Source organism: Vigna radiata, chromosome 8 (genome assembly GCF_000741045.1).
Source record: "Vigna radiata var. radiata cultivar VC1973A chromosome 8, Vradiata_ver6, whole genome shotgun sequence".
Classification (NCBI taxonomy): Eukaryota; Viridiplantae; Streptophyta; class Magnoliopsida; order Fabales; family Fabaceae; genus Vigna; species Vigna radiata.
Window position 1 is genome coordinate 31,798,840 of NC_028358.1, and position 25,969 is coordinate 31,824,808.

Here is a 25,969-nt window from a genome sequence, read left to right on the forward strand (position 1 = left end):
CTATTGCAAAAATAGTGTTAGTAAAATATGCAGAACAAAGAAAAATGACAGAAGATGGTATGAGAAACTAAGAAGATCCCGAGAGAGATAGATCATTTATCACTTCCTTCCCTATTATCTTTCTTCTAACAGGTCCCTCTAATATTATTCCTTCAGCCAATGATAATCCTTTAATTTGATATTTGTTATTTTGGGTCGAGAGCTTCTCATGACCCTTAACTCTCCTTCCTTCACGTGTTTCTCTCTCTCACACACACACACTCTCTCTCAGTTAATGACTCTTTTGTCCTGTTTTTCCTTGTTACAATAAGATTAACTTTGTCCTTAAGGTTAAAGTCAACGAAAGCTTGTTGTAATGTTGTAGTATCTTCCTTTTAGCTCGCTCATTCTCGAATCCTTGTCATTCAGCCAATTTCAATTTAACTTGTTGTTGGCCTTTAACAATAACTCTCTCTTGTAAGATCTTAACCTCTTGAATTATTGGTTCCACTTCAACATTGGTATAGGGAAATGGAATATAAGGCTTAGTATGTTATCCTTTGCATGGTTTGAGTTTAAAATCATGAAACACTGGATGTATTTTGGTTGTAGATGGCAGTAAGGGTTTATATGCAACCAAATCATCCTTTCAATGACTAGAAAGGGTCCGAAGTACCTTAAGCTAAGTTTATGATTCTTTCTCAAAGCAATTGAGTGTTGTCTATAAGGTTGTAACTTTATGTTAGTAAAAAGTTAAAGATGGAGTTTTGATGATGTACAGATTTGCACAATACAAGATTTTGAAGATTCATTATTATTGAAAGCTTTTGTAATAATCATAGTTGATGTATTGTTGTTTAGATGTGTAATAGGGTTTGATTCATGTACTCAATATGTGATTATTTTCTATTTAGAATCAAACATAAGTTGTTTTAATCGATTAAACTAAGTTATAATCGATTAAAACAAGGCTGGCACTGCACACCCAAATGGCTCTGGAATAATCGATTAATTCAGGCTTTAATTGATTACCTAATCGATTAAAATCAAGAATAATCGATTAATACTAGCGGTTAGAGGTTTCAGATTTGAAAAACTAGCCGTTGTACTCATTTTAATCGATTAACACTAATATTAATCGATTAAATGTGTTAAAATGGTCAGTTTCGAAGAATGGAAGAGCATTGGCTTGAGTTTATAAATTGGCTCACTGTTTCTACCAGAATCAACTCTTCCCTTGCGCTTTAAACATTTGAAATCATTGAGAACAGTGCGTTGTTGTTGAAGCTAAAGAAACTCTTGTCTGCAAAGCTGTGAAGTGCTACTGCGATGACAGAGAAATAGTTGGTTCATCCTTGGCGCGTCTAAGGATTGGAAAAGTATCATCCTTCGTGAAGTATTTAAAGGAGGTGGTCATCCTTTAGCAAAACTAATTTAAAAAATTCCCAGGTTCAACCAAGGATCAATACAAATATATTGGGATTTGAGAGTATTTGGTCTCCCCCCTCCCCCCATATGCTAGTATATATCACATTCAATGATGTATCGGAGATCATTTCGAGAGACAAGATGTTGAATATTTCAATTATTCAACTCTGGTGCATGTAAGATAGTTAATTTTGTCTACCATAATATTTTAATTTAGATGCCTACTTTGTAACAAGTTAACTTTGTTGTTATAGGTATATGGACACAGTCATTTTAGACCAAGGTCGGTCTTCCGTTTACGGATTTGTTGAACCTCAAACCATTCAATGTTGTGGTAACACAGTTGAAATCAAACAAAATTATTTGCAAACATGGATGGCTGAGTCAAACAGAGACATATACCTTGTGCCATACATTGATGGGTATGCCTTGTTTTATGTAAAAGGTAATTAAAGTTTACTTAATTAGTTTACTAACTGTTTATGATGTTCCAAATAGGGCTCACTAGCAGCTGGTGGTCCTCATTCCCATAAAAAGTACAGTTGTCTTCTCTTGTTCACTGCAAAGGAAGATGAAAAATGACTTGAAAACCATGCTTCAAGGGTAAGTGTTCTGCTAAAAATGACTTTTAAATTCATGTCGGCCTTAATTTTTTATGATTTCATACTTATATTGATATTACTTTCTATTTTAATGTAATAGAGTAATGGATAAATCTCGAGGTCAGCTATATCAAGTGTTGTATCCCAAGGTTTGGTGCATTTATAGTTTTAATTTGTTATTCAATGATCTTAATTCTTGACTATATTTAGTTTGTCATTTTAGTGTAACAGACAGCTAGATTCATGGGAATGTGGGTACTACGTAATGTCTTGGATTAAGACCATCATTCGAGCTGGCATTACAGATAACTGGAATGGGGTAATAATCAGGCTTACTTTGAAAACATCAAAAATCAATTAATTCTTTTGAACATATATCAAACCATAATCAATATTTCTTAATTGTGCAACGCTTCAACAAGTCATCTGCTTTACCCGAAGACACGATAAAGCAACTAAGGCAGGAGTGGGCAACTTATCTTCTACAAAAGTGGAACTAGAGCAAGACTTATTTTTGTTGTTTTCAATTACTTAGGTTTAGTTGAAGTTTATAATTTCATTTTTTTTATCTTTGATTGAATTATATCTATTTATAGCTCAAACAAACAATTATTTATTATAAACAATTCTTCTGAGAATTTTTTCTGAATTTCAGTTGTGGTTATATTCGAAAAATAAAATATTTATTAAAAAAATGCCCAGTAGACGTTGGTTAATGTAAAACTGACGTCTACAAACGTCACTCAATGCACAAAGCGACGTCCAATAAGTAACAGTGGACAAAACGATCCAGCACGTACAAACGTCTCTTTTGTTAACCACTGACATCTATGTTAACGTCTATTGTGGCTACGCTCACGTCGGCTGTGTACACAGCTGACGTCTAATAGACGTCTGTCATTACCTGACTGATGTAAAGTTAACATCATTGGAATAGACGTCGATTCTGTAGGTGACGTCAAAAGTTCAAAATAACCGACGTTAAACAACGTTTTTTCACTAGTGGGTGCTAACCATGCGACACCTAACACGAAACAACTACCAAAACTAGTAGCAAATACATTGTCAGCTTCAATGTATGACCCTGGATTCTCATCTCTAAGTCCTGAATCAGTCATTCAGCTATTAATGAATTACCATTACCAACTAAAACCTGTAAGTTAGGAACTGGTTCCATTGGTAACTTTAGACATTGGACTATTCTCGACTGCAAAAAGTTATATGAACTTCGTCTGTCTAATAACATTTGTACTGTGACCCTATTAATTGATCCCTGAAATTTCATTGTCCCTAGGATTGGAGAGCCATTTAATGTATTATAGAATAAATTATGGTGTTGAAAACCTGTACCCACAACTGTTTCACTTAAATTAGGTGGCTCAAGTTATAACTAAGGTTCTTCGTCTCCTTCTACCACCGCCAAAATTGTTACGGAAAGAAAATCCCCAAAAGCTTCATCTTTTCACGAGGGAAGATATCGGGCTCTCAAACAACTTCAGATGGACTTCAGAAAGTTTATGCTCCCATATACTTCTCTCAGCCTTAGAGTTAATTAAATATTCGCTTCTTAACTTTCGCTGTTAACTTTCTTTTTACTTTGTAGAGATAACATAATTGTCAAATGATTATTTTTTAAAAGTAGACAATATATATATATATATATATATATATAATGATTTTTGTCCCCAACTTTGAAACTTAAATATTGGATATTCTTATATCCATTTATATTGATATTCATTTCTAATCCATTTGGATATTCCTTATTAAAACATGGACAAATTCAATCAATACGGCCAAGTTTTTCCCACCTCGCTATTTACTATTGAATAAGTAGTTGAACTAGTGTTAATAAAGTAATAATGATAAAATAAAATAAAAAAATAATATCAAGACTTAATAATAACAACACTAAAAATATTGCCGAATCTGAAGTTTACAATCTTACGATGCTGTTCCATCTTTCTTTATGCAGCCAAGTGCTCTTATCCTATAAATAAGAGCAAATTTGTGAACTGACAAAATTTGCTAGCAAATGTGTGAAGCAACTAGCACTATAAGCAATCCATTCTACAAAGAAAAAAATACATTCACTCCGCCACAAGCATGTTTAACATTTTAAAGTAGTATTTTATTTTGAGAAAGAATGTGTATAACAATTGCAAATTTTGCAATAATGATTAAAATGAGTAGTACTAGTACTAGGAGTCTCAGGTTAATCTGGTTGCGTTAAGTTCTTTATAAAGTCTTTGTTCATTTCTTATGATCATAATATTCTACCAGTGCAGCTCCGGCTAATGCTCCCAGTGTAAGTGCCTGTGCGTGCAACCTGAGATTAGACAGCTCAGAAACATTAGAAAGAAGCATAAGCTTGAAAGTATGCAAGATGTCGCAAGCAGGTTCAAACTTAAAAAATAAAAATTAAAAAAGTTAAACCGACTCAAATTGTACAGTAAAGTTTGCAACAACGTGGAGCAGTAAGAACCAAACCCAATACATCACATAGATAGAACTATCGCAGTCCAGTTATTCACATTCAAGACGCCTGTTCATCTTTTCAGGTCCCAAGTCCCTCAAATTGAACGATGACAACTCAAACAATAACAAGCGATAATCGTAGAACCATGTAAAATGAGTTAAATGGATGCACAGTGCCACTGGATTTTAATAAAACTAAATTGTCGGGGATATTATCCCCGTCTTCCTCTTAACAATTTCATGTAATATACTTCTCGTCTCAGTCTCCCTTTGCCCTTTTCACGGGAATAAAAACCTTCACAAAATGGATATTGACAAGTTTTTTAAAAAGGAAGGACCTTATAAAAAAAATTAAAGACAGTAGGACAAGATTGAAAACAAGCCAATGGGACCAAATTAAACAAATTAAAGACTGAAAACAGAAACCTGGTGTTAGCATATCCTTGTAGGAAAATACTTAGTCACACGTCCAAGAGTTCTCACACCATTCTCACAAAGACATTTCTTGATATTTAAAAATTTTGACATTTTCATCAACTCCAGTAAAAGATGAATAGCTTTTGTTGTAGACTTTCCTAATATAAATCTCAATCAATTCTCTGCAATCGTGGTCTCGTCTCTTAATACGAGCTATAACTTTTCCAATAATTTCATAGTGCAGCTCATATCCGTTATATTCATCTATAATTTACAGAAATCTAAAAGAAATACCATCTCGGCCAACATATTCTATTATACATGGAAAATGATATTTTGACACCAATTTTTGACACTATTTTGACACTGCATACGTGTCAAAACGTGGTTGGACAATTTCAAATTAAAAAAAGCTGAAACAATGGTATATTTAGAAGAAAAAAATCAAAGATTTTTTTAAAATTTGAAATCGTCCAACCACATTTTGACACGTGTACAGTATTAAAATAGTGTCAAAAAATTGGTGTCAAAATATCATTTTCCATTATACATCATCCTCTTAACGGCCTGAGACCCTCGAACTCAACTTTTGCAATTGTAATTCTTACTCTTAGTTGAAGCCTTTTATGCTGAACTGTATGCCATTACTTAATTGATGAGACAACGAACAAGTGAGAAAAGGATGAAAACAAACTTGATTTCACCTTAGAGACAGTAGAGTAATTGCAAATGGAAAAGCATATGTTTATACCACATGTACTACGAGAAATAGATGCAAATCAATTGGGAAAAGTAATCAATAAACACTACATATTGCTCAAGACAATCAAAACTCCAATGTACCGTTGTTACAACGCCAAGTAAAATAATAGTTAATACTTCGTATAGTTATCCTAAAGACCGAAATAAAATGCCCTGTATTTCGATCTTCCAGCTGATTGACATTATTAACTTCTTGGAGAAATGAAATTGGCATCATATCAAAATGGAAAAAAGAAAAATAGCAGCGATATGAAAAAAATATAGTTTTGAAGCTAAATTTAATCACAAATGATAAAGGAGTTCAATTAGGCTATATTAGGATAGATGAGAAGAAATAGAATGACACCACCGTCCGTTGTAAAAAATATATTCAATCCCATTCTGTTACACAAATAAGTCCCCAATTTACACACTGGTTGAAAATGGTGGAAACAGAATACAATAGGCCTCGATGAAACAAACGATAGTAGCAAAATATCAAAGCAACCATAGCATCCAGTTGACACCAGACCAACTAATACCTTACAGTATAAACACAGAACCACATAAAATCTCATAAAACTTTTCCTCGGCATCAAAACGGATTGCACAAATTCCTTTGCATGACGCATCCAGTTAATTATATAAAATCAACAAGTGTATAAAAAACGAACAGAATTGTAACTAACCTTGCGTGAATGATCTTCACACTGGGTTTCATATTGGGTCGAGACCAATTGTACGCAATAGACCCCGTGATACCGCTGAGCCACAGACACCCTGATCCGAATACCATCCGCAAAACCACAAAGATCAAAATCATTAAAACAGAACATGCATCGATGTCATAATAAACAGAAAAAAAAAAATGACATAGCGATGAAGAAAAAAAGAATCTAACGGAAGGAATAAACAGGGGAACTGAGAAATTTACCAACAGCTCGAAGCTTGTGCTCGACGACCCATTTCCTCAAGGATTCAATTTGACTCTTAGCTTCAGACATTGTGGCGAGAGAGAGAGAGAAAGAGAGAGAGAGAGAGAGAGAGAGAGGGGGGGAAAGAGGGGTTAAGGTTAGGGGAATGAAATTTGAGAACGTAACGAAAAGAATGAAAGGGTATACCGAAAGGTTTTGCCTTATATAGGATACTCAAAATTTATTGAGAGAACAGAAAATAAATAAAAAATTAAAAAGAAAATAAGAAGAAGCGAATATAAACTAAAACTCGTAATTTTGAAACGTGAGACTGCGAATTGGAACGGCCAGAAAAGCGCGTTGAAAGTAGTTTCTGATGCACGTGTCTGTGGTGAAAGGTGGTATATTGTTTTGGCCCATTGTATTTGCAATACCAACCTTTCTGCTTCAAACTTGGAAGAACCAAACCACAACAAAACTCGTTTCTTAAAATTAAACTTTTTATAAGCTCAAGAATAATTAATGATAATGACATCATCCGTCAAACATCAACAAAATTGTTAATCCACTGTAATTAACATCATAAAACAAGTTATGACGTTCTCGGATTAAAATAAAAATAGCTATTCTTCCATCACCTCACCAAGTTCATCATGCACCTCTTAATATTTTTGTAATTTCAACTGTACTCTTAATTTTACCTGTGTTCATATTTTGATTATATAAAAAGCTTGACCTATTCATAATAAAATTGAAAGTTTCCTTTGTTGCTATATCTCACTTGAAACCTTACACTTCCCTAGAGTTTTTCTTTTTTCTCCTTCCAATATATAGGGAGGCTAAAAAAAACTACACACAGTAATAGGAAATGAGGCATTCATAAATCACAGATCAAGCGTGGTTGAAGTGTGTACAAATAAAGTATATACAGTAAAACCGTAGTTCAAAGTGTGCCACCAAACCACACTTCGAAGTGTGATTATACTTTTTAAGATGTACAGTAAAATTACACTTGGAAATACACAACCACTTAACCACAGTTTGAAATGTGGTTATGGTTTTTAAGATGCATAGTGAAACCACACTTGGATGTGCGCCATCACTTAACCACATTTGGAAATGTGATTATGGTTTTTAAGATACATAGTGAAACCACATTTGGAAGTGTGTCACCACTTAGCCACTGTTCCAAGTGGCATACTTCCAAGTGTGGATAGGGTGTTTATAATGCACAGTGAAACCGCAGATTGAAATGCACCACCAATGAACCACAGTTCAAAGTGTAGTTACGGTGTTTAAATATTAAACTAACCTCTCGAAGAGCTTTCTGTAACCACCTTCTTCCTCGTATAATATCCACAGCACCACCAACGCGCAACACAACCACTATACTTTATAACCTCTCAACTCTCAACCCAAAAAACAATGAAAAAGTGAAAAAATGCTACTGTGATGCAAGTGAAAAAACTACAAGAAAGAAAGAGATACATTCATATTAGGGTTTATACAATCAGAATAGAAATTGGTGGTTAGGAGGATGGTTAGTACTTATGATATTATTAAGTCATCATTAGTTCTGTTTTGACTTTAATAAATGATGGACAAATATGTAAATTATGAGGTGCAGAATGAAATAAATAAGATGCACGATGAAATAAGTGAGGTGCAATAAACATCCTTCAATAAAAAATCTATTATTGAGATATCCACAATATATGTAATTATTATATTAAAAATTATTGATTGTTATGAGATATTTTAACATATATATATATATTATAAATCAATAAAGTTTTCAATAAGTTTAAATTGGTTATTTTTTTTATAGGTTAATTATGTTTTTTTTTTAAATAATAATGCAATTTCGGTTTTTGTTTTTATCTTAAATTTTGACAATAAAGAAACTTATAAACTGCAAGCATCTAACATGATTTATCGTTTATTATATTAAAAACAATTAGAACTAAAAATATTGTATCTATACATTTCATTTTTTTTATGTATAAAGATTAGAACTAAAATTTGAGATAAAAACAAAAACCAAATTTTTATTTGAACAAAAATATAATTAACTCTTTTCAACAAAATGTTAAGAAAGAAAAAAAAAGTACGTGGTTTATTATTTTCAAGTAGATTGATAAAACGAAATTTGAATCTAATAAATTTGATTACATTAAACGTTGAATTATTCATTAATACAAAAATAACCTTTTTAAATTAATTAAAAGAAAATTTCTATATCGAATCTAAAAGTAATATAAAAATTTCCTTTAAAGTCACAATCGATGTAATAAAAATTACCAAAAAATGCTCTCTTACAAAAAATTGTATTACATTCATTCAGACAAAACCAAAATCAAATCAAAGCAAGAGGCAGGAATTCTGAGCTTCGCCATGTCCATTTAATTTCCATCCCCAAATCAGAATCAACCCTAATCAACATCCAAGTGATGAATCCAAATGAAAAAAAATAACAAATCATGATAATTAAAAATATTTATTATATATCTGATTTGTTTGATAATTAAATAAAAAACTTAAATGTTTGAGTGGGATTCTTTTTGTCATTTTAATTTTTTTTTAATCATATTAATTATGTCAAAAATCATAAAAAATATAAAACCTTCAAAAGTTTTAAAAATATACTTATCCTTCATTTGTTTTGTGTCCAGCTTGTAAACTATGACATTTTTTCAGAATAATTCAAAATACAAAAAAAATAAATAAATATAAAATGTCCAAAATAAAAAATATCAATCTTTTTTAAATATATGTACATGCGATAACTATGCTAAAGATACTATTTTTCGATAGGTTATAAGTGTTAATTGTTAGAAGTGGACTTTAAGTTGCGCTAACTTAAATACACTGATTTCTAATTAACGTGAGACTTTCAACACACCCTAAACAACATACCTAATAACAACAACAAATATCGTTAGATAGACTCAAATAATTACTCTGGTACCATGTTAGAAAATGAAATTTTAAACCTAACTCTAATTCCTTCCCTATATCTAATCGATTTCCGAATTCAAAATCCTAATTCATAGACCAGATCTTATTTTATAATTTTTCCACAACTTTTAAACATAAATAATGGTAACGAACTCTCAAATTCTGATTTTCAAATTCTTTTATTTCTCAAAGAATAAAAATTACGTAACCTAGAGTTTAGATTTTTTTTACTGAAAAAGTACATGTTTGTTATTTGTAATTATATAGGTTTGAATTTATCTGCAACTCTAAATAGATTTTGTAGTTACCATAGATAAGTTGATTGGGTACTGCAAATAGATGAGAAATTATCTCTTCATATTCCGAATTCCCATTTTTTAAGATCTAACTGTGTATTCAAGAAACATAAGAATAAAAGTAATAGCACATCATTATTTTCAGAAATCTAACTTAATTTCATGAAGAAACATACCTTATAAAAAATGTCCTCAACTTCTCTCAAGCAAATGTGACCAAGAAGATTGCCAACATATAAATTATGCGACTTGAGAAAAAGTTGTTAACATATTAAAGTCGAATAAATATAATGCATGACACGGTCTTGTATGTTTATTAGTTTTACCTTTAAACATTTCACATTATATCTCAATATATTTATTAATTTGGTTCATTTCATTATTTTCAATCTGAGTCGAGGCTTCTTTAACTTCCTCATATTAATAATAAATTTATTCATCAGTATTAATATTGTTTTTGAAATCATTTATGGTTACATAACAAAAAAAAAAGTTCATAATCAATTTATCAAGGAATGTAATCTGTTATCAATTATAATTGTTCTAAAATTAATCACGATCGTAAAATGCATTTTAATTTTTTTTCAACATAATAATATTACATTGTAACAAATGTATTATATGTGCAACGTCATACTTTCTATGCAAACTTTTATTCATGTATAAAGCGACATGTTTCTTATTTCTCTTCTCTTTTTCTTCACACATGAATGAGTCAAAACTATTACAATTATCTCCAATTATTTTTTTCTTTTCTTTTTAAATATACTGTGGAAACTTAAATAACTTCATGAGCTATATGCAACTCATACCAAAACTTAACACCATGATAAAACCCAAGTGGATGTGAAGATCAATGGATTAAACTGTTTTTCTCAACATCAGTATATACTTTGCTATGACCATATATATATATATATATATAATTTCTGGCTTTTGGTAAAATAATAGTACTTGAAATAAAACGTTTAGCTGGTTATAATTGGACACGATGAAAACATAATATAATTGAAATAAAACGTGCATAGTAAAGGCAACTGAATTTTTCTTTTTAAAAAAAAATCTTTCGAAGGACTTTGGAAAATTTTGGGATTGCAAAGAGTTATAAAAAAAAAAAAGTTGCAGAAGCTAAGTAATATTTTATTATAGTGGCCACCTCAGTTTGGTTGTGAGATACTGTGATGTTTTATAAGATAACTAGTTGTACTGTTGTTTAAAAGCAGCCTTCGAATTTCCATTATTCCTAGGTATGGGAGTTTTCATGAGTTTCATACCTTTTGGCTCAATTCTTGCACAACAGTTTACAAATCACTCTTGCCAATGGGTAGAAGTAAAATTACTTGTATTCTCAATACACAGCATTTGCATGAGCATCGTTCTGAAACATAAATAGTTGACTCACTACAAATCCAACGACAGCTGCCTTCATCCATTTGTTTCATCACCTGAAATAACAACGCCCCGGTTTTTCTTCCAAATCCTGATTCCCCCAACTAGATATAACGTTTATTGTATGCCCACGGAGGCAAATAAACTAAGAGGAAGCAAATGTCCATCACACCGGTGGCTGTTGGAAAAATCAATTCCAAGGCCAGCCAGAGTATATAGTCTGTCATGACAGGACAGACCCAAAGGCTGAAGTGCCAAAGCAATATATAACATTTCTCAAAGCATACATAATTTTCCATAATATTGGTAGTTTGCTGCACAGTGAGCAGGATACAAGGGTATTACCGATTTTGTGAAGGCATTCTATCTGTTCCGTGCCTTAAACGGAAGCTACTGGACCTGGCACTGGGGTCTGACCTGCTGCTGGACTGGTGGTATGCTCTCCAACCTGCATCTCTATCAACATGGCTCAATGACAATGAAGGCAAGTGGTCTCTTTCCCAAGCGTGGAAGTGATTTGGTACATGGTTTTCTTCTTGAAAATTGCGCCCTGATGAACTTGATGGGATAAGAAAAAAGCCACCACTTTGGTCTGGCGATGTGGCTATTGGTGCTAATTGAGCTGATCCACTGTGACTGCTGGATCGTCGGGAGCCAGTAGTGATAGGTGTCCGTATTGTGGTTGAATTAGGAGGTTGCTGTGGTTGATAGTATGCCTGAAGAGCCTGAACTCTATCCCGAGCCCGGGCATTGCTACCAGGATAAGGAGGGATCATTGAGGAAGCAACTGAGCTCCCCGCTCTGGCAGCAGAACTGCAGAAATTAATGTGCATTGAATGTTATACAACTGCAGAAGTTAATGCATTGGAAGTTCTAACCCGAAAAAGTGATGGGAAATCAAACTTATGACCTGTGCAAAATTTCACTAGCCAGTGACGATTCTGATATCCATAATTTTTTATCTTCTATAGCCAAAAATAATTTGTTTATTTAATGTTATAAGGGAAGAATATATATTATGGTTTAGCTCACAAATCAAACTAAATTTGAACAAATATTACATTCATGCAAATAAATGTAATTTCCTATTGGGAGGCAACTTTAAAGTGTAGTGGCACCTGTGACCGACAAGGAAGGGATGCATGAAAGATCCTGATCTTGGTACATCCGAACCACCCCTGACTGGCCTTTGACTACCAGGGGATCCTGATGGCTGATCAGCGGCAACTAGACGAGTACTTGCTGTGGAGAAAGGAGGGGAGTGGTGTTCCCAGCTGTGATAGTGAAGATCCACGGCAGGAAATGAGTATGAAGTTGGTATGTCACTGGGCACAGATGAACCATTCCAATGGTTGAAGTTTGAAGCCTCTGATACAGTTCCACCTGAGTTGGAGGAGGACGGATGTATAGGTCCAAAGTAAGCAATATACGGGCAAGGATGACTGGCAGATGACACAGCTGTATGTTCAGCAAATATAGCATGTTGTCCCAATACATCATGATCTGCATCTCATAATTCCAGTAAATTAAGAGTTTAGTGTCATGCAGACATCATTTTAAAAAATGGAGACGGTGATGAGCTACAAAAGGGATCTTACATGCAGATGATGAAAACTCCCCTTCCCTGGAAAAATAAGGAATATAAATTAGTCCAATAAGCATGCTACTATTTTCCATTTGAGTGTGGGGGAATAGTCTCTTAAAAAATGTCCAAAAATTTGACATTGAAAGATAAAACAATTATTCATCAACAAAGAAAAAAAAAATGTTTTTAAAAATGCACAGTTAACGCATCCCCATCCCCAACCCGCATGTCAAACAGACAATACTCAACTTGGGTTGCATTCAATATTGTACAGAACATATAGCACTATTCTATTCGCCCTTTAACATGGCAAGGAAAGTAAACCTCGCGGGTGAATCCATTTACTGATCTAATTAAAGCACATTTATTAAGATAGGAATACTATTTCATGATTCGACAAGTTAGAGGTATGATGAAACAACAACCTAGACACAAAGATTAAATGCATTAACAAGTATGCAACAGGCCTTCATTTTGGCTGCAACTCCAATCTCAAGAAACATACTGAAATATTGCCTGATATAAGCCCAAAATAAAAAAACAACTGGGCCTTCTGTTGGGAATTCAAAAGAGTGCTCAAACACACTTGATTAGCCAATGACATTACTAAAGAAGAAAGGAAGGGGGTTGCTTCAAAATTCCTTGTTCCCAAATATTATTAGGGTGGAAGCAAGGCTGCCAAAGCATGGAACAAGCTGAAAGAACTGGACTACAAAGTGAGGTATACGTCAAACTATAACTTTTATTGATAAAGAGAATCAATCTCTGTCGTCGTATCAATGATACAGAATAGATATGTTGTACAAAAAATTTCCTAACCTTACCAGATATTCTAGATATCTATCTGAACTCTCCCTCTAATTTTATTTCTCACAACTCCCAACTGACTCTAGTCATCTCCGACTCTCCATTTTATTACCGAAAAGAAGCATCTATTCTATTGTTAAGAGAAACTGGTTCTCATTCCCTATTAATCATGTTATTCCTCCTAACATAGATCCCAAAACGGCCCATCTTGTATTCATCCTTGCTTTAAATTAAAATGCAATTCTTAGCCCACCAAAATTTAAGGGTATATAAAATCTAATTTTAAAAGAACTGTTTCTGAAAGCACACAGGAGCCTCCTCGTTTTTCTGGGAGGCATTACACTAAACCCCCCAAAACCAGACAGATACATTATGATTTTGATGAATCCCATTGTCTGGTATAGCTGGCTACTACACCGACAGTCATATTCTGTATTTAAACAATTGGAAATAAAGAAGTTCCATGTAAACAAATAACTAAGCGAGCAACTAAGTTTGTGTTTGGGTCTTCATCCATTATCCACATTTCATGCCAAATTCCCAATAAACTCAAACTACTATTTGTCGCTTCAATTTTAACTCCAAATGCACAAACAAACACATATTAAGTAACAATCTTTAAATTTTTACTGACACCATAACCTTCAAAATTGTGATGCTACCCAAGATTTCCACTAGTCTTTGCAACATTTTTTTCTATTTTGCCAAAATAGTGGTTAAATACAGCAAGGACTTCAGGGTTCAGATTTATAAATAAAATCAGTAGCTTTAACCACATTAGACTTCAATGAACCTAATTAGGTTCCATATTAAAATAAAAGCATTTTACTTCAGTGTATTGCTTCCCATGGCAGTAAACCTTTATAATAATTGTTAAGATGATATATGTTAAACGACCAATATAATAAATAAAAGTCAGATATGGTTGTTGCACACTGTAACAACGCAAAAGAGTGCTTCGAAACCAGTCTTTACAAGAATCCCAGTACATCTTTCTTTTAAATGCACAAAACACAGTTTATGTATACCATTATATAAAGGGGATACACCTTTCTGTAACTACTTTTGGTGTCACTATTTTATCCTTTAACAAATAAAAAAAATTCTTACTTAATATGTAACTGCACAACCTCACGATCTCTCTCTTCAAATGTAAATACATAAGTTCTCCACTTAAAAATAACAACCACATACGTTTTTTCTAAACCATTCTTACAAAATTATAAATATTCTTAAAATTGTATTCTCTTAATGTGATAAAAATGTGGATACAAAGGAGTGATAGTGCATGGTTTCTGGTAGAACAATATAAAGAACAAAATAATACAGCAAATGTCTAGTCCAAGCCCATGAAACAAATTAGATATTAGCTTCTATGCATTAAGCTTACTCGAAAGATGATGGAAGTCGTGCCAGGTTGCCAAAAGGGCACCAATGAACTCCAAAAGACTGCGAACACATACAGTTGAAAAGGCAGTCAAAATGATGAGCAAGATGTTATCCACCCATATAAAAAAAACAACTAAATTGAAAAAAAATTTAATCCCAGCCACTAAAAGTCAAAGTCCAACTACTCACTAATACATTGGAAAATGAATTTCATCTAGAATTATTAACTCATACATGGCCAATGGAGGGAAACAATAACAGCATATGTTTGCGGTCCATTAAGAGTTGCAGATTGAAAAAAAGTTGAGTAGTAAAGGCATTAGGCAGAGGAAGCTCACATTCATATAAGGTCAAAGGAGATAGTGAAATAATATTAACTAGCTTCCCTTTTTACTTAAATGTAGACAGCTACGCTTTTGCTTTTGATCTATAATTTCAAACAATTTGATGTAGCATATAGTTGAATGCCCTCCAAATCCCAATAAAACATTCTTGAGAATAACTTCTTGATAAAACAAAGCAAAGGATGAAATTTCTATCTCTCTCTTGCGAGCTCACACACACACACATAAAAGCCTAATCAATAGAGGAGTATTTATGCAGGCCTATACTCAGGTGCAAGCATAAAATATAAACACAAACAAAAAGTTAACAGCACTCTTACCATCTCAGAGTAACTAAGATCATAAAGGTCCTCGTCATGTGTCCACTCATCCATACTAAACTCTGGATATGACCGGCTACCATTAGCATAAAGCCATTGACCTTTCTCAATCTTCCGACAATTAGGGCACTGCATTGCTCCTTTTACATTGAATGCCGAACCAATGCAATCTAAATAATTTAAATCAATAATAAGCATAAGAATATTACTACAGCATTTATTTTTGTCAATAAGAAATCAGTGCATGCAGAATTCAAGACATCAATATTGACTCAATATTCCACTACTGAAGTATTATTGATCAGTGTAAGAAAAACTCATGACATCACTATTTCTTCTATATATATTCCACTACTGAATTATTCTTGATCAGTGTAAGAAAAACAAAACAAGATACATAAGTGCTTCTTCTGCCCCTTGTAAAGTGATCAACAAAGGCGAAGGAGGGACACAACATACCATCTTCACCCTAAAAAAAAATCATTCTCCACGGATAAGGTGAAGTCAGAAAGTGACATTAAATTGCACTTTCATTTCAAAATAAATTTACATGTTTACGCCTCATCTACCATTCCAAAAAAGGATATGAAATTCCAAGACAGTAAAACCAAACACCATACATATTGACCCAACTTTACATATAAAAAGAATATTTGATTTAAGAAACCTGGGATCTTCATGTCAGGATCTGAATTTAAGACCACTGTATCAGCAATTAAATCCAATCAAGGATTCCAGATTTGTAAATAAGACTCGGAAGCTTCAATGGAAACAACTATCTCAAATGGTCCCAGATTGTTCACACCTATCTCAAAGGCAAGTGACACGGCAGTCATCTACTTGAGCAGAGACCAGATAAGAAAGACCAAAAGTAGAATGTGTAAGAAAATGAGGATTCCACAATCTTGCAAAGAACCAGTGGAATGAGACCATTGACAATTTGCAGTGTACTTATTGTAAAAGATCAAGGCACTAAAAGAAAGAATGTTGGAAACTGCATGGAAAAAGCAACGATCGGGGGAACAGTGATGACTGCACAGAGGTCAATTGATTTTATCTTCTCAAGAAAAAAATCTAACGTGATTACTTTTATAACCCTTTTTCATTCAATGATTAAAAAAATTAAGGATTACAAGAACAAGGTTCAGATCAGACAATGGAATGAATTATTATTTCAATCAACTGTCTCCTTAATCATAAGGAAATATCCACGATTCTTCATGCATAACCACAAGCAAAATGGGAAGGCCAAGAGGAAAATGAGCAATTTCTCCGCCAAAGAAAGCTTTCTAATCCCGTTAGGGACAGGCTATTGATAGGTTTATGGGGAAGGTCTATATAAGAAGGAATAAGATAGACAGTTATAAATGTCTAGGGGTTCAGATGTTGTAAACAGACTATTATATATAGTCTGTCAGGATTGTTTTTCAGCAGCTTTTTAGAGTTGTTTAGACAAAGGGAAAGGGAGAAACAGGTCCTCTCAAAAGACCTGGTTTTGTGTGTTTGTTTTGCTTTCTCGTATAGACCAAACTGTCTGGTCTTTCTGCAAGATCATCCAAGAACCTGTCTTGAATTTCTTCAGTGGCAATCAATTCTGGGTACCTATCAGCTATTTTCACAGTTTCATACATGATAAATAAACCTCTCCAATAAGTCACAGAGAGTTCTTCAACAGCTTTAATACTTCAAAACCGTAAATAGTTATTCCTACAGTATTTTGGGTCTACAACCTTTGTTAATATTCACAGCAAATAGAGGCAAACTTGATCCTCAGGCTGTCATGCGTGTTTCTCCTTAGTTAACTTTTCACTCAAAAAGGTTACATCTAAGACCCCTAATCCAAAAAACTGGTACATATTTGCTGATATGCCCTTTAAATGAAAATAAGTTTTTCTCTTCAACATTTCTTTTCAAAAGAAGATTCATAGATGATGAATAATGTGAGCTTTCTGAACAACCAAAAGGGTCAGCAAGTACTGCCGAGATGAAAGGTCCCCCATCCCCCAGCTTCAATAAACTCTGCTCCTACATCAGAGCTTGAGCCCAAAATAAAGTGTCCTAAATCAGCCAGTCAAAAAGAAGATTCCAATGATGAACATGGGCTTCCTGAAAGGATCAGCAAGAACTGCAAGCCATAAGGTCCCCCAGCTTCAGTAAACTTTGCTTCTAATTTAGAGATTGAACCCAACATAAAGTCTCCTAAATCAGCCTGTGAGCCCCAAAATGAGTTACTCAACTCTGCCATTGTATATGAATGTCAAAGTAACTCGTAATTTCTCAAGATTCTCTGAAGTGACTGAAAAGAAGAGTCAACCTAAAATAACACATGTTCAAGAATCCAACCAAGTCTTGAAATTGAGATAGTTGAAGGAACTGTACAAATAAATGAAGTCCCACAGATGACCTAGATCTTCTCATTGATTTATAAAAGGTCCTTGAAACTGAACCCCATTACCCTCTATCTAACTGTGCTATAAAAAAGGATGAGAATTAGAAAAGACCGATACAGGATATTGTTGAGAAACCAAAATGGAAGAATATTGTTGACTGCAAAAGGATTTTCACATTAAAGTACAAGGCAGATGGATCTCTGCAAACATACAAAGGTTGGACACCAAAGGTTACTCAGAAACTTATGGGACTATACGAAGTATATTACCCTTGGCACACATTTTAGTTGGTAAATTCAGTAGTGTCAAGAAAGTATTTCTGTATGAGGACCTAATAAAGAAATCTGAATAATCCAACAAGATATGAAAAAAGAAAAGAAATAACAGGGTGCACAACCTGCAGCATGCCCTTTACAAATTACAGATCCTACACATTGGTTAGACAGGTTAGCAAAGATCATGAAAGGAGTTTGGTACAAATAAAGCCTAGGAGATCACATCCCTTTATCAAAGAATCAATGAGAAAGGGGGCCAAACATCCTTATAATGATGACATCACAGCAGCTGGGAATGATGAAAAGAAAAAGAAGATTTGATGCAGAGACTGATCCAGGATTTCTAGATGAAAGAACTGAGAAATTTGAAGTGGCACGCTCCAGCAAAGAGATCTTCGTATATTTACAAAATGAAACGGATTTATGGATGGAAACAAGATAAATTGGATGCAAGCAAGCCCCTACTCCATTGATCTCAAGCATAAGCTATAGGAAGCTAAAGTAAAACCTGCAGTAGACAAAAGAATGAACCAAAGATGGCTGGAAGACTGATCTTGTTTAAACATGGCCAAGGCATATAGCATATTCAGTTAGTCTCATTAGTCAATTCATGCTCAATGCAAGAGAACCTAACCTTCAATCTGCAGCATACAGAGTTTTAAGCACTTCACAAGGGAACCCCAAAAATAGTCTTATTCAAGAATAGTGAAAAAGTGATGTTAGGATCCAATTGCAAAGTATGGGAGTTCCATCCCATATTTGAAGTAAGGATTCTAGTATGGACTGTCGGGTTCATTGGCTCTTGAACTACAATAGCTAGATTTTGTGGTATGATTCACCAAAGGTTCTTATCAATTAGTACAAGGGCGTCGAAAATGTTTTTCAACAGCAAACAAGCTAAATAGGTATTGCACTACTCACCAGGGTAGTTAAAGGGAAAGTGCATAACAAACCGACATGATCATAATGGAGTGTGATGGGATGTTAGAACCCGGTTGGTATAGGACTTGAGTCCCACAATCAACGTAAAGGATTTTAAAGTTGGGTTAGCTAGACCTTGTTGAGCTTTCCAACTACAACAACTAACTTTTTATGGTGTGGTTCTCCCACGGTTATTATCACTCCAATGCAGACTATACAGGTTCACTAGTGGATAGAAGATCAGTGTTCACATATTGTACTTTCCTACAAGGAAATTTAGTTAAATGAAAAGGTAAGAACACAACACAGAAGCTAGATCATCTACAGAATAAAAATTCAAATATATTATTCTAGGAGTTTTTTTGCATCTATGGATAAGAGTTATCCTAGATGACTTGGAACTTGGAAGCCAAGTAAGTATGTCTCATTAAGCTCCATTATAACCAGAAGTTGGCGATTAATAAAACTTAGTCCTACAAGCATGATAGGAGTATAGGACAAAGCATGATGAAATAGATAATCGTTTTACACGTCATCATGGGAAAGCTATAAGAAAACTCTGTGTTTCATACAGAGAGCAAATAGCTCATGTCCAGCACAGGGGCTGAAAGGCTCCAGTTCCAATGATCCAATTACCAAGCTAAGAATGGGAAGACTTCTATTAATAAAACTGGGGGAGAGGGGGTGAAGCTGAAAATGTGGATATTGTAAATTAGATGAAAATCATTTCAGTGTATCAGGTTTGAAATCCCTTGAATCAAAGGAATCTGTAAAGGAGTCTGTCCAGGAAGCTAGACCTGATTATTGGGATATAATTTCTGATTATTGGGGTGATTTATTTCCTTACATATAGCCTTGCACTATGCTAGCAATACCTGTGATATTATTTTGAAATATCAATGACATCATTCTATTCTCTTTTCAAATTGCAATTTTCCAGTTATTGAAAGTCAATACTAACATTATACACAGAGCAATAAAAGCTCTTAGCACTACAGTAAACAATGAATAATGCAATATACTATTTCAAAGATGACACAATTCATAAAAACAATGTGTGAATAGAACCGCAAATTGTATGCAGGAAAGTAAGCTCATAATGAAAATATTAGTACAAACTTAATCAGCCCCATAATTATCCAAAGTTGAAGTATAACCAACAACATTAAACACTTTAACCATGAGCTAGTGTTGAATTTTTTTTCACATTACTCGTTCTTTTATAGAAGTATTAAATGCAGGACACTCATAAAAGAAGCATTTCAAGATAGGGAGTGAACATCAGCACAAGGTAAAGTAATCAGCTAGTGCTTTCTCCACCCTTCAAAACCGAAAAGCTTTCTTACGGTTGATGAAGATAAAACATATTCATGGACCTGACATGTGATGCTTTACAATTAAAACCAAATGGTCACACTTTAACTTGCTTACATAATCAAATAAATCAATATGGAACGGTCCATAATAAAGATGAAAAATATTAAAAGCTAGCAAAAAATAACAAAAATAAATAAAACTAGTAATAACATTCTCAGGGGATTTTCACAGTAACCTCGTCTGAGGTTAGCATTCATTTAAACCAGTCTTTATTTCAAAATTACACCTAATTCCTCTGCACCACACTTACTTCTAATTTTCAAGTTACAATCTGCATGGTCCAAAACATTAAAAAAAAAAATCTCAGGAGTATGTCATTTTCTAAGAAGCAGGTGTCAATTTGCAAAGGGATACAAGTGTAATTTTTCAATCAAGAAGTGTGTAAGTGTAATTAGCACTAAACTCGGGGATTTCATGTACATATCAGTGTATCAGGTTTGAAATTACTTTCAAAGTGTACATGTCAGGATTGAATTTGTTTGATCATAGAATGGCAGAGTCCTTCTCTTGTTTTGTGACAATGAGAACAAATTTGACAGTGCCAAGTTGTGAATTCTAATTTTAACGTCTAAGAAATACTTAAACAGAAAGCACCTCAGATATTCACCGACAATGACAAGAAAAGTGATTTTTTTATAAAGCCTTTAACAAAATCCATTGCTGACCTGACCTTGTTGCATTAAACTCAGAGAAAGCTGCCAACAGAGTAAACAGTGTACATTGAAATGACCACTGCTAATTCATTCCCGATCATAACACTCTCCTAAATAAGCATCATACAAGGACCAATTGAAAATATTTCCTCTAGCGAAGAGGATTGTGGTTGTAAGTTTAACAAGCGTACTTCATTAATATTGTTCACAAAACTGTTGGGGTGCTATATCCAATACGATTTGGACATTATCATAAAATAATTTGATGATTCATATACACATGTGGAGCCTATTCCCTTAAGATCCCCTCTATTAAATTTCAACAAAATGGGATGTTTAGTATAATTGTCAGACTTCTTTTTGACATAGCACCTGAACAATAAAACAAGGGTTATCCATAATCTCTATTTTGTTAATTTTATATTTGCATAACAGAATCTTTATTCCTAGTTTCAGAGAGGGAAGGTTTAAATCGTGTAGAACATTATTTTGGATGTTCAAGAAAAAAGTTAATATACCTTTTGGGAATCTAGCCTCACTGGGCTCCACAGAAAACTAAAGAAACCACACACTCTGAAGTTCCTCACTACAGTGAAGACCGACTAACAGCAATCAATACATACTGCTAAACATGAAAGACTGCCTATATTACGCAGAAATTCCACCAAATTTAAGGAAAATTAGTCAATACGACACATTTTCTTTGTTAACCAATTCGGCCAGACAATAACAAAGAAATCACACTGATAGGTTTCTGAACAAGAAACCCAATCAAGAACTCCCTCACAGTCTCTCACACCCAGAAAACAGAAAGAAATATATGGTGAATTGTGTATTATTAACAGAAAGAATAGTGTGTGTTAATACAAGATCCAGAGGCATAACCCTCTTCACAGCCTGTTAGCAAACAATGTACTCACAAACTGCCTTCTAACTATCCAATCAATCTATTTATACAATTCCTCTACCTTCTATCCTAATCCCATTTCCCATTATACCCTTATATCCCAAATACCCTATATCCTAACATTACACTGCAGAACAACCTTGTCCTCAAGGTTGGAATGGGGAAGCTTGGTCTCATGGCTCCTCTTCCTCATCAGGTTACCATATGAAGGAAACCTACTGGCTTTGCCCTTTAATTCAAGTCAGGGGGCTTGGGTGGTGGCAAATTTTCATCTTCTTCTTCGGCCAATATCAACATTTGTAATCCCTTCTCTGGGCATTGATGGCTTGGACTAAACGGCCCTCCGCACCTAAAACACCTTCTCTCCTCCCTTCTCTTCACGAATTCCGAGTAAGGTAAGTTTCGAATATTTCTCTCCTTACCATCAAGACTGGGTTTGCTTCCCTAGGTTGCCTCTCTCTTTACTGACCCCACGCTCTCTTTACTACCCTCGTCGCATCCCCCCAAGAACTCTGATTCTTGGTCGACTGTCCGCCTCCGATCTTCGAGTGGAAGCACAGCTTCTCTACGTCATTAGGTCTTGCGGATCATGGGGTCTCACTTGGTCGCCCACCTCTTCCTGGAGACCCGCCATGAAGTATCAAATTCTCCTTATATATTCCACCTTTTATTTTCATAATAAACCTCTTAGACTCAACATAGCAGCGGCTTTTATTGTTTCAGAAATTGTAGTGAAATTTCAACTTCTATCTAAAGTTACTACTATATCACAACTAAGGACGACAAGGTTTGTTCGTCCTATAGTACCTCCCGCTGACACTTTTGGCCAGTTAATCACATGCGCAATGATGAGGATTTTCTTAAGGTTACTCAAAAAATCTTTTGGTGACTTCCTTTAAAAGTAGTGAATTCTAACTATCATAGTTATAATCCAATCCACCAATAAGCAGTGTTAGCCAAAATATATCTGAAATTGTTGTTAAGCAACTCCCGATTACCAGCTATAAATATTGAAACTGATCTAAATTTTCAAAATATCATCATAAAATTTAACTTGCTACCGCAGTTGGCCCAATCAGCACCATCATTAAATGACAAATGTAATGAATAAAAATTGAAAAATCTGCTTAAATTTAAGAGTTTCCAAAAATAAAAAACCATGGGTATATAAACCATAACTTCCACCCGTGGTTGGGGCACATTCCATAAATGCACTTCAATTCATCATTCAAATTAAACTATCAATCAAAACTGAATTCATAAATCAAAAAAATTCCTTGGTTTTAGAACCTCAACACCATGAATATGAAAGTCCCTATAGTTATATATTATTATTATTATTATTATTATTATTATTATTATTGTATGTTTATATATATGCATTGACAAACTGTAAACACAAGGAAAACCAAATTTCCAAATTCTAGATCTAAATTGTTGCAATTAACATCGATTGAGACATAACCTATGAATGCAGTGTATAGTTCAAGGAATAAGTAGGTAATCTCATTTACAGGCAGGCTGAGGAAGAGAAATTGGAGTTACCGAGATGAAATTGATGACCACATTGAAGCTTAGCCCAGGATCTATCCCCATTATCGGCAACAGGCTCCAGACAAATGGAACAATAAACTGAGGCGAAAGACTTCCCACATCCATCATCTCCTTCATCATCGACCTTGTTACTATTGGTATTATTATTATTATCTTCCTCTTCCTCGTTACCAAGACCCATTACAAAAACCCTAAAATCAGAAGAGGGAGAAGAAAAGAACGACAGCGTTTGATTCAATTTTTGTTGTCCGAGTTAGGACAGGATGAGAAAAGTAAGGAAGAGCTGTAATCTGAGATCTGAAGTCTTTGGTTTGGTCTGCGACTTGGGACAGAAGAAGATTGAATGAATTTCTTTCCGATTTTTTACTTCCATTCAATCCATTGGGGATCGTTGGATTGTTCTTCTGACTCTGATCACTCTTGTCCAATCAACTTCATCGACGGTTACCATTCATCCACTATGTCTTCATCTTCCTTTGACATCAAATATTTTTTAATAATTTTTTATTTTATTAACTCTAAATACTTTCTTAATTCCTGTCTTGCTGTATCTACTGTCCTTTCTCGTCCCATTATGATTAAAAATATATGTCAATGTATGATTATCATCTGACAATCTACAGAAAATAAAATATTTTTATTTTGTAAAATTATCACTATGACCAACCAGGTTTCCTAGTTTATACACATATAATAAAAAATTTCATTAGACTCCAAGTTATTATTGTTAACATGTGATATTTTATCATTTTTAGTTTTCTTATAATAAAAAGTATAGATATAGTGATCAAAATATGATATTTAAAGGTATAAAATACATATGATACAGTAAAAATAAAATAATAAACTTTAATTTAATAAAATATTTATTTGACATATATAATATTTCTTTGTGTTATTCGAAATAGAGAGGAGTGATGAAAACATAATATTATTGTTTAAAGTCAAAATAACTATTTAGAATTTAGAATGTGGTTGTGGATTGTTATGAAAAAAATAAACTTTATATGTGGTGAAGAGGAATAAAAAAGTGGAAAAAGTTTATACATTGTAATATTTATGAACATATTTGTGGAAGAATAATATATTCATCTAAGTATATACATCTTTAACTTTATTTTTCCCATTTTACTGTTATATATATGAAAAGAGTACTTTTGGTGATTTCAAAATCTCTTAAATTAAATTATAAATAAATAAAATACCAACAAATGAGTCATAATTATTAAGGGGAACTTTTTTTTTTTTTCTCTTTCAAGTCATAATTTTTCCATGGAGAATTTTTATTTATAAAAAAAAATAGCTACTGCTGGTAGTCAACATTTTGGTCTGACCTTTACTCTTTATTTCAACCCCACTTCCCATTGCACACATCATGTCATGCAAATTAGAAAAGAATATATCTTTTGGATATTCCTCTCACAAACATTATAAAATAGTTATTTATCAAGTAATGATAATCTATTGGTCTAAGTTATTATATGCATACAACACATACATAAAATTATATTCTCGTATCTCTTATTATATATATATATATATATATATATATATATATATATATATATATATTATTACATGTTCATTAATTTAACATAAATATCCACATAATCATTTTTACTTAAAATTTTGAGTATGGATTACTTTAACTGTTAATGTGAAATTTCATAAAATCTGAACTGGCAGACAAAATTTAATCAAATCAATAATATATTTTTATATTTTAAAAACATACACTTAAATAGTTCAGTTAATACAATTTTTTTAGATATAATTTATGTGAATATATCGCTCTATATATATTTCAACGATAAGTTTTGAAAATATATTTTTCATCTAAATATAATAACTAACCATATAAAAAATGGAATTAAAATGAAAGCTAGATGACAATTATCTGTTTCAGTATGTATCAATATATGATCAATATAGTCAAATGCTAAAAATTATGAAAATATTAACTAAACTTGATTAAAAGATTAAAAAGAAAGTAAGAGATAAATAATTTGAATCAGCATCCAAGTTGAAATACAAAAGATAACTTATTCTAAAATGTTCATAGAAATTTTTCGTGAATTAAAAGATAAAATTGTCAGATTAGTTTAAATAAAGAGATTAAATATATTAAATAATAGAGATAAGGAAGGAAGCATGGAAACAATGAGAGAAATTTTTTTTGACAAGAGGGAGGAGAGAGTTAAAAGATTATATTAGTTAATAATTAATAAAAGTAAAACGCACAAAC

The 25,969-nt window shown here is 33.2% G+C and overlaps 2 protein-coding genes across 2 annotated transcripts; both read right to left on the reverse strand.

Moving 5' to 3' along the window:
• Positions 1 to 3,885: 3,885 nt before the first annotated feature.
• LOC106769953 lies at positions 3,886 to 6,765 on the reverse strand. Its single transcript, XM_014655766.2, has 3 exons — positions 6,580 to 6,765; positions 6,335 to 6,425; positions 3,886 to 4,338 (listed from the first exon to the last, which is right to left on the reverse strand). The coding sequence occupies exons 1-3, from the start codon at positions 6,647 to 6,649 to the stop codon at positions 4,263 to 4,265; spliced, it is 237 nt and encodes a 78-aa protein (XP_014511252.1). The 5' UTR covers positions 6,650 to 6,765; the 3' UTR covers positions 3,886 to 4,262.
• A 4,255-nt stretch (positions 6,766 to 11,020) lies between these two features.
• On the reverse strand, positions 11,021 to 24,123 carry LOC106772146 (E3 ubiquitin-protein ligase RFI2). Its single transcript, XM_014658340.2, has 6 exons — positions 23,716 to 24,123; positions 15,648 to 15,817; positions 14,985 to 15,043; positions 12,801 to 12,826; positions 12,321 to 12,705; positions 11,021 to 12,015 (listed from the first exon to the last, which is right to left on the reverse strand). The coding sequence occupies exons 1-6, from the start codon at positions 23,903 to 23,905 to the stop codon at positions 11,544 to 11,546; spliced, it is 1,302 nt and encodes a 433-aa protein (XP_014513826.1). The 5' UTR covers positions 23,906 to 24,123; the 3' UTR covers positions 11,021 to 11,543.
• Between the last annotated feature and the right edge of the window lie 1,846 nt (positions 24,124 to 25,969).

Excerpts from the sequence above, each read along its gene's own strand:
- LOC106772146 (XM_014658340.2), bottom strand. The coding sequence starts at position 23,905 with ATGGGTCTTGGTAACGAGGAAGAGGAAGATAATAATAATAATACCAAT. Across the intron at positions 15,044-15,647 it reads ATCTTAGTTACTCTGAGATG|TCTTTTGGAGTTCATTGGTG; the intron begins GTAAGAGTGCTG and ends ATGTGTTCGCAG. Across the intron at positions 12,016-12,320 it reads CCCTTCCTTGTCGGTCACAG|TTCTGCTGCCAGAGCGGGGA; the intron begins GTGCCACTACAC and ends TAATTTCTGCAG.
- LOC106769953 (XM_014655766.2), bottom strand. The coding sequence starts at position 6,649 with ATGTCTGAAGCTAAGAGTCAAATTGAATCCTTGAGGAAATGGGTCGTC. Across the intron at positions 6,426-6,579 it reads GCACAAGCTTCGAGCTGTTG|GGTGTCTGTGGCTCAGCGGT; the intron begins GTAAATTTCTCA and ends TATTCGGATCAG. Across the intron at positions 4,339-6,334 it reads GTGAAGATCATTCACGCAAG|GTTGCACGCACAGGCACTTA; the intron begins GTTAGTTACAAT and ends GTCTAATCTCAG.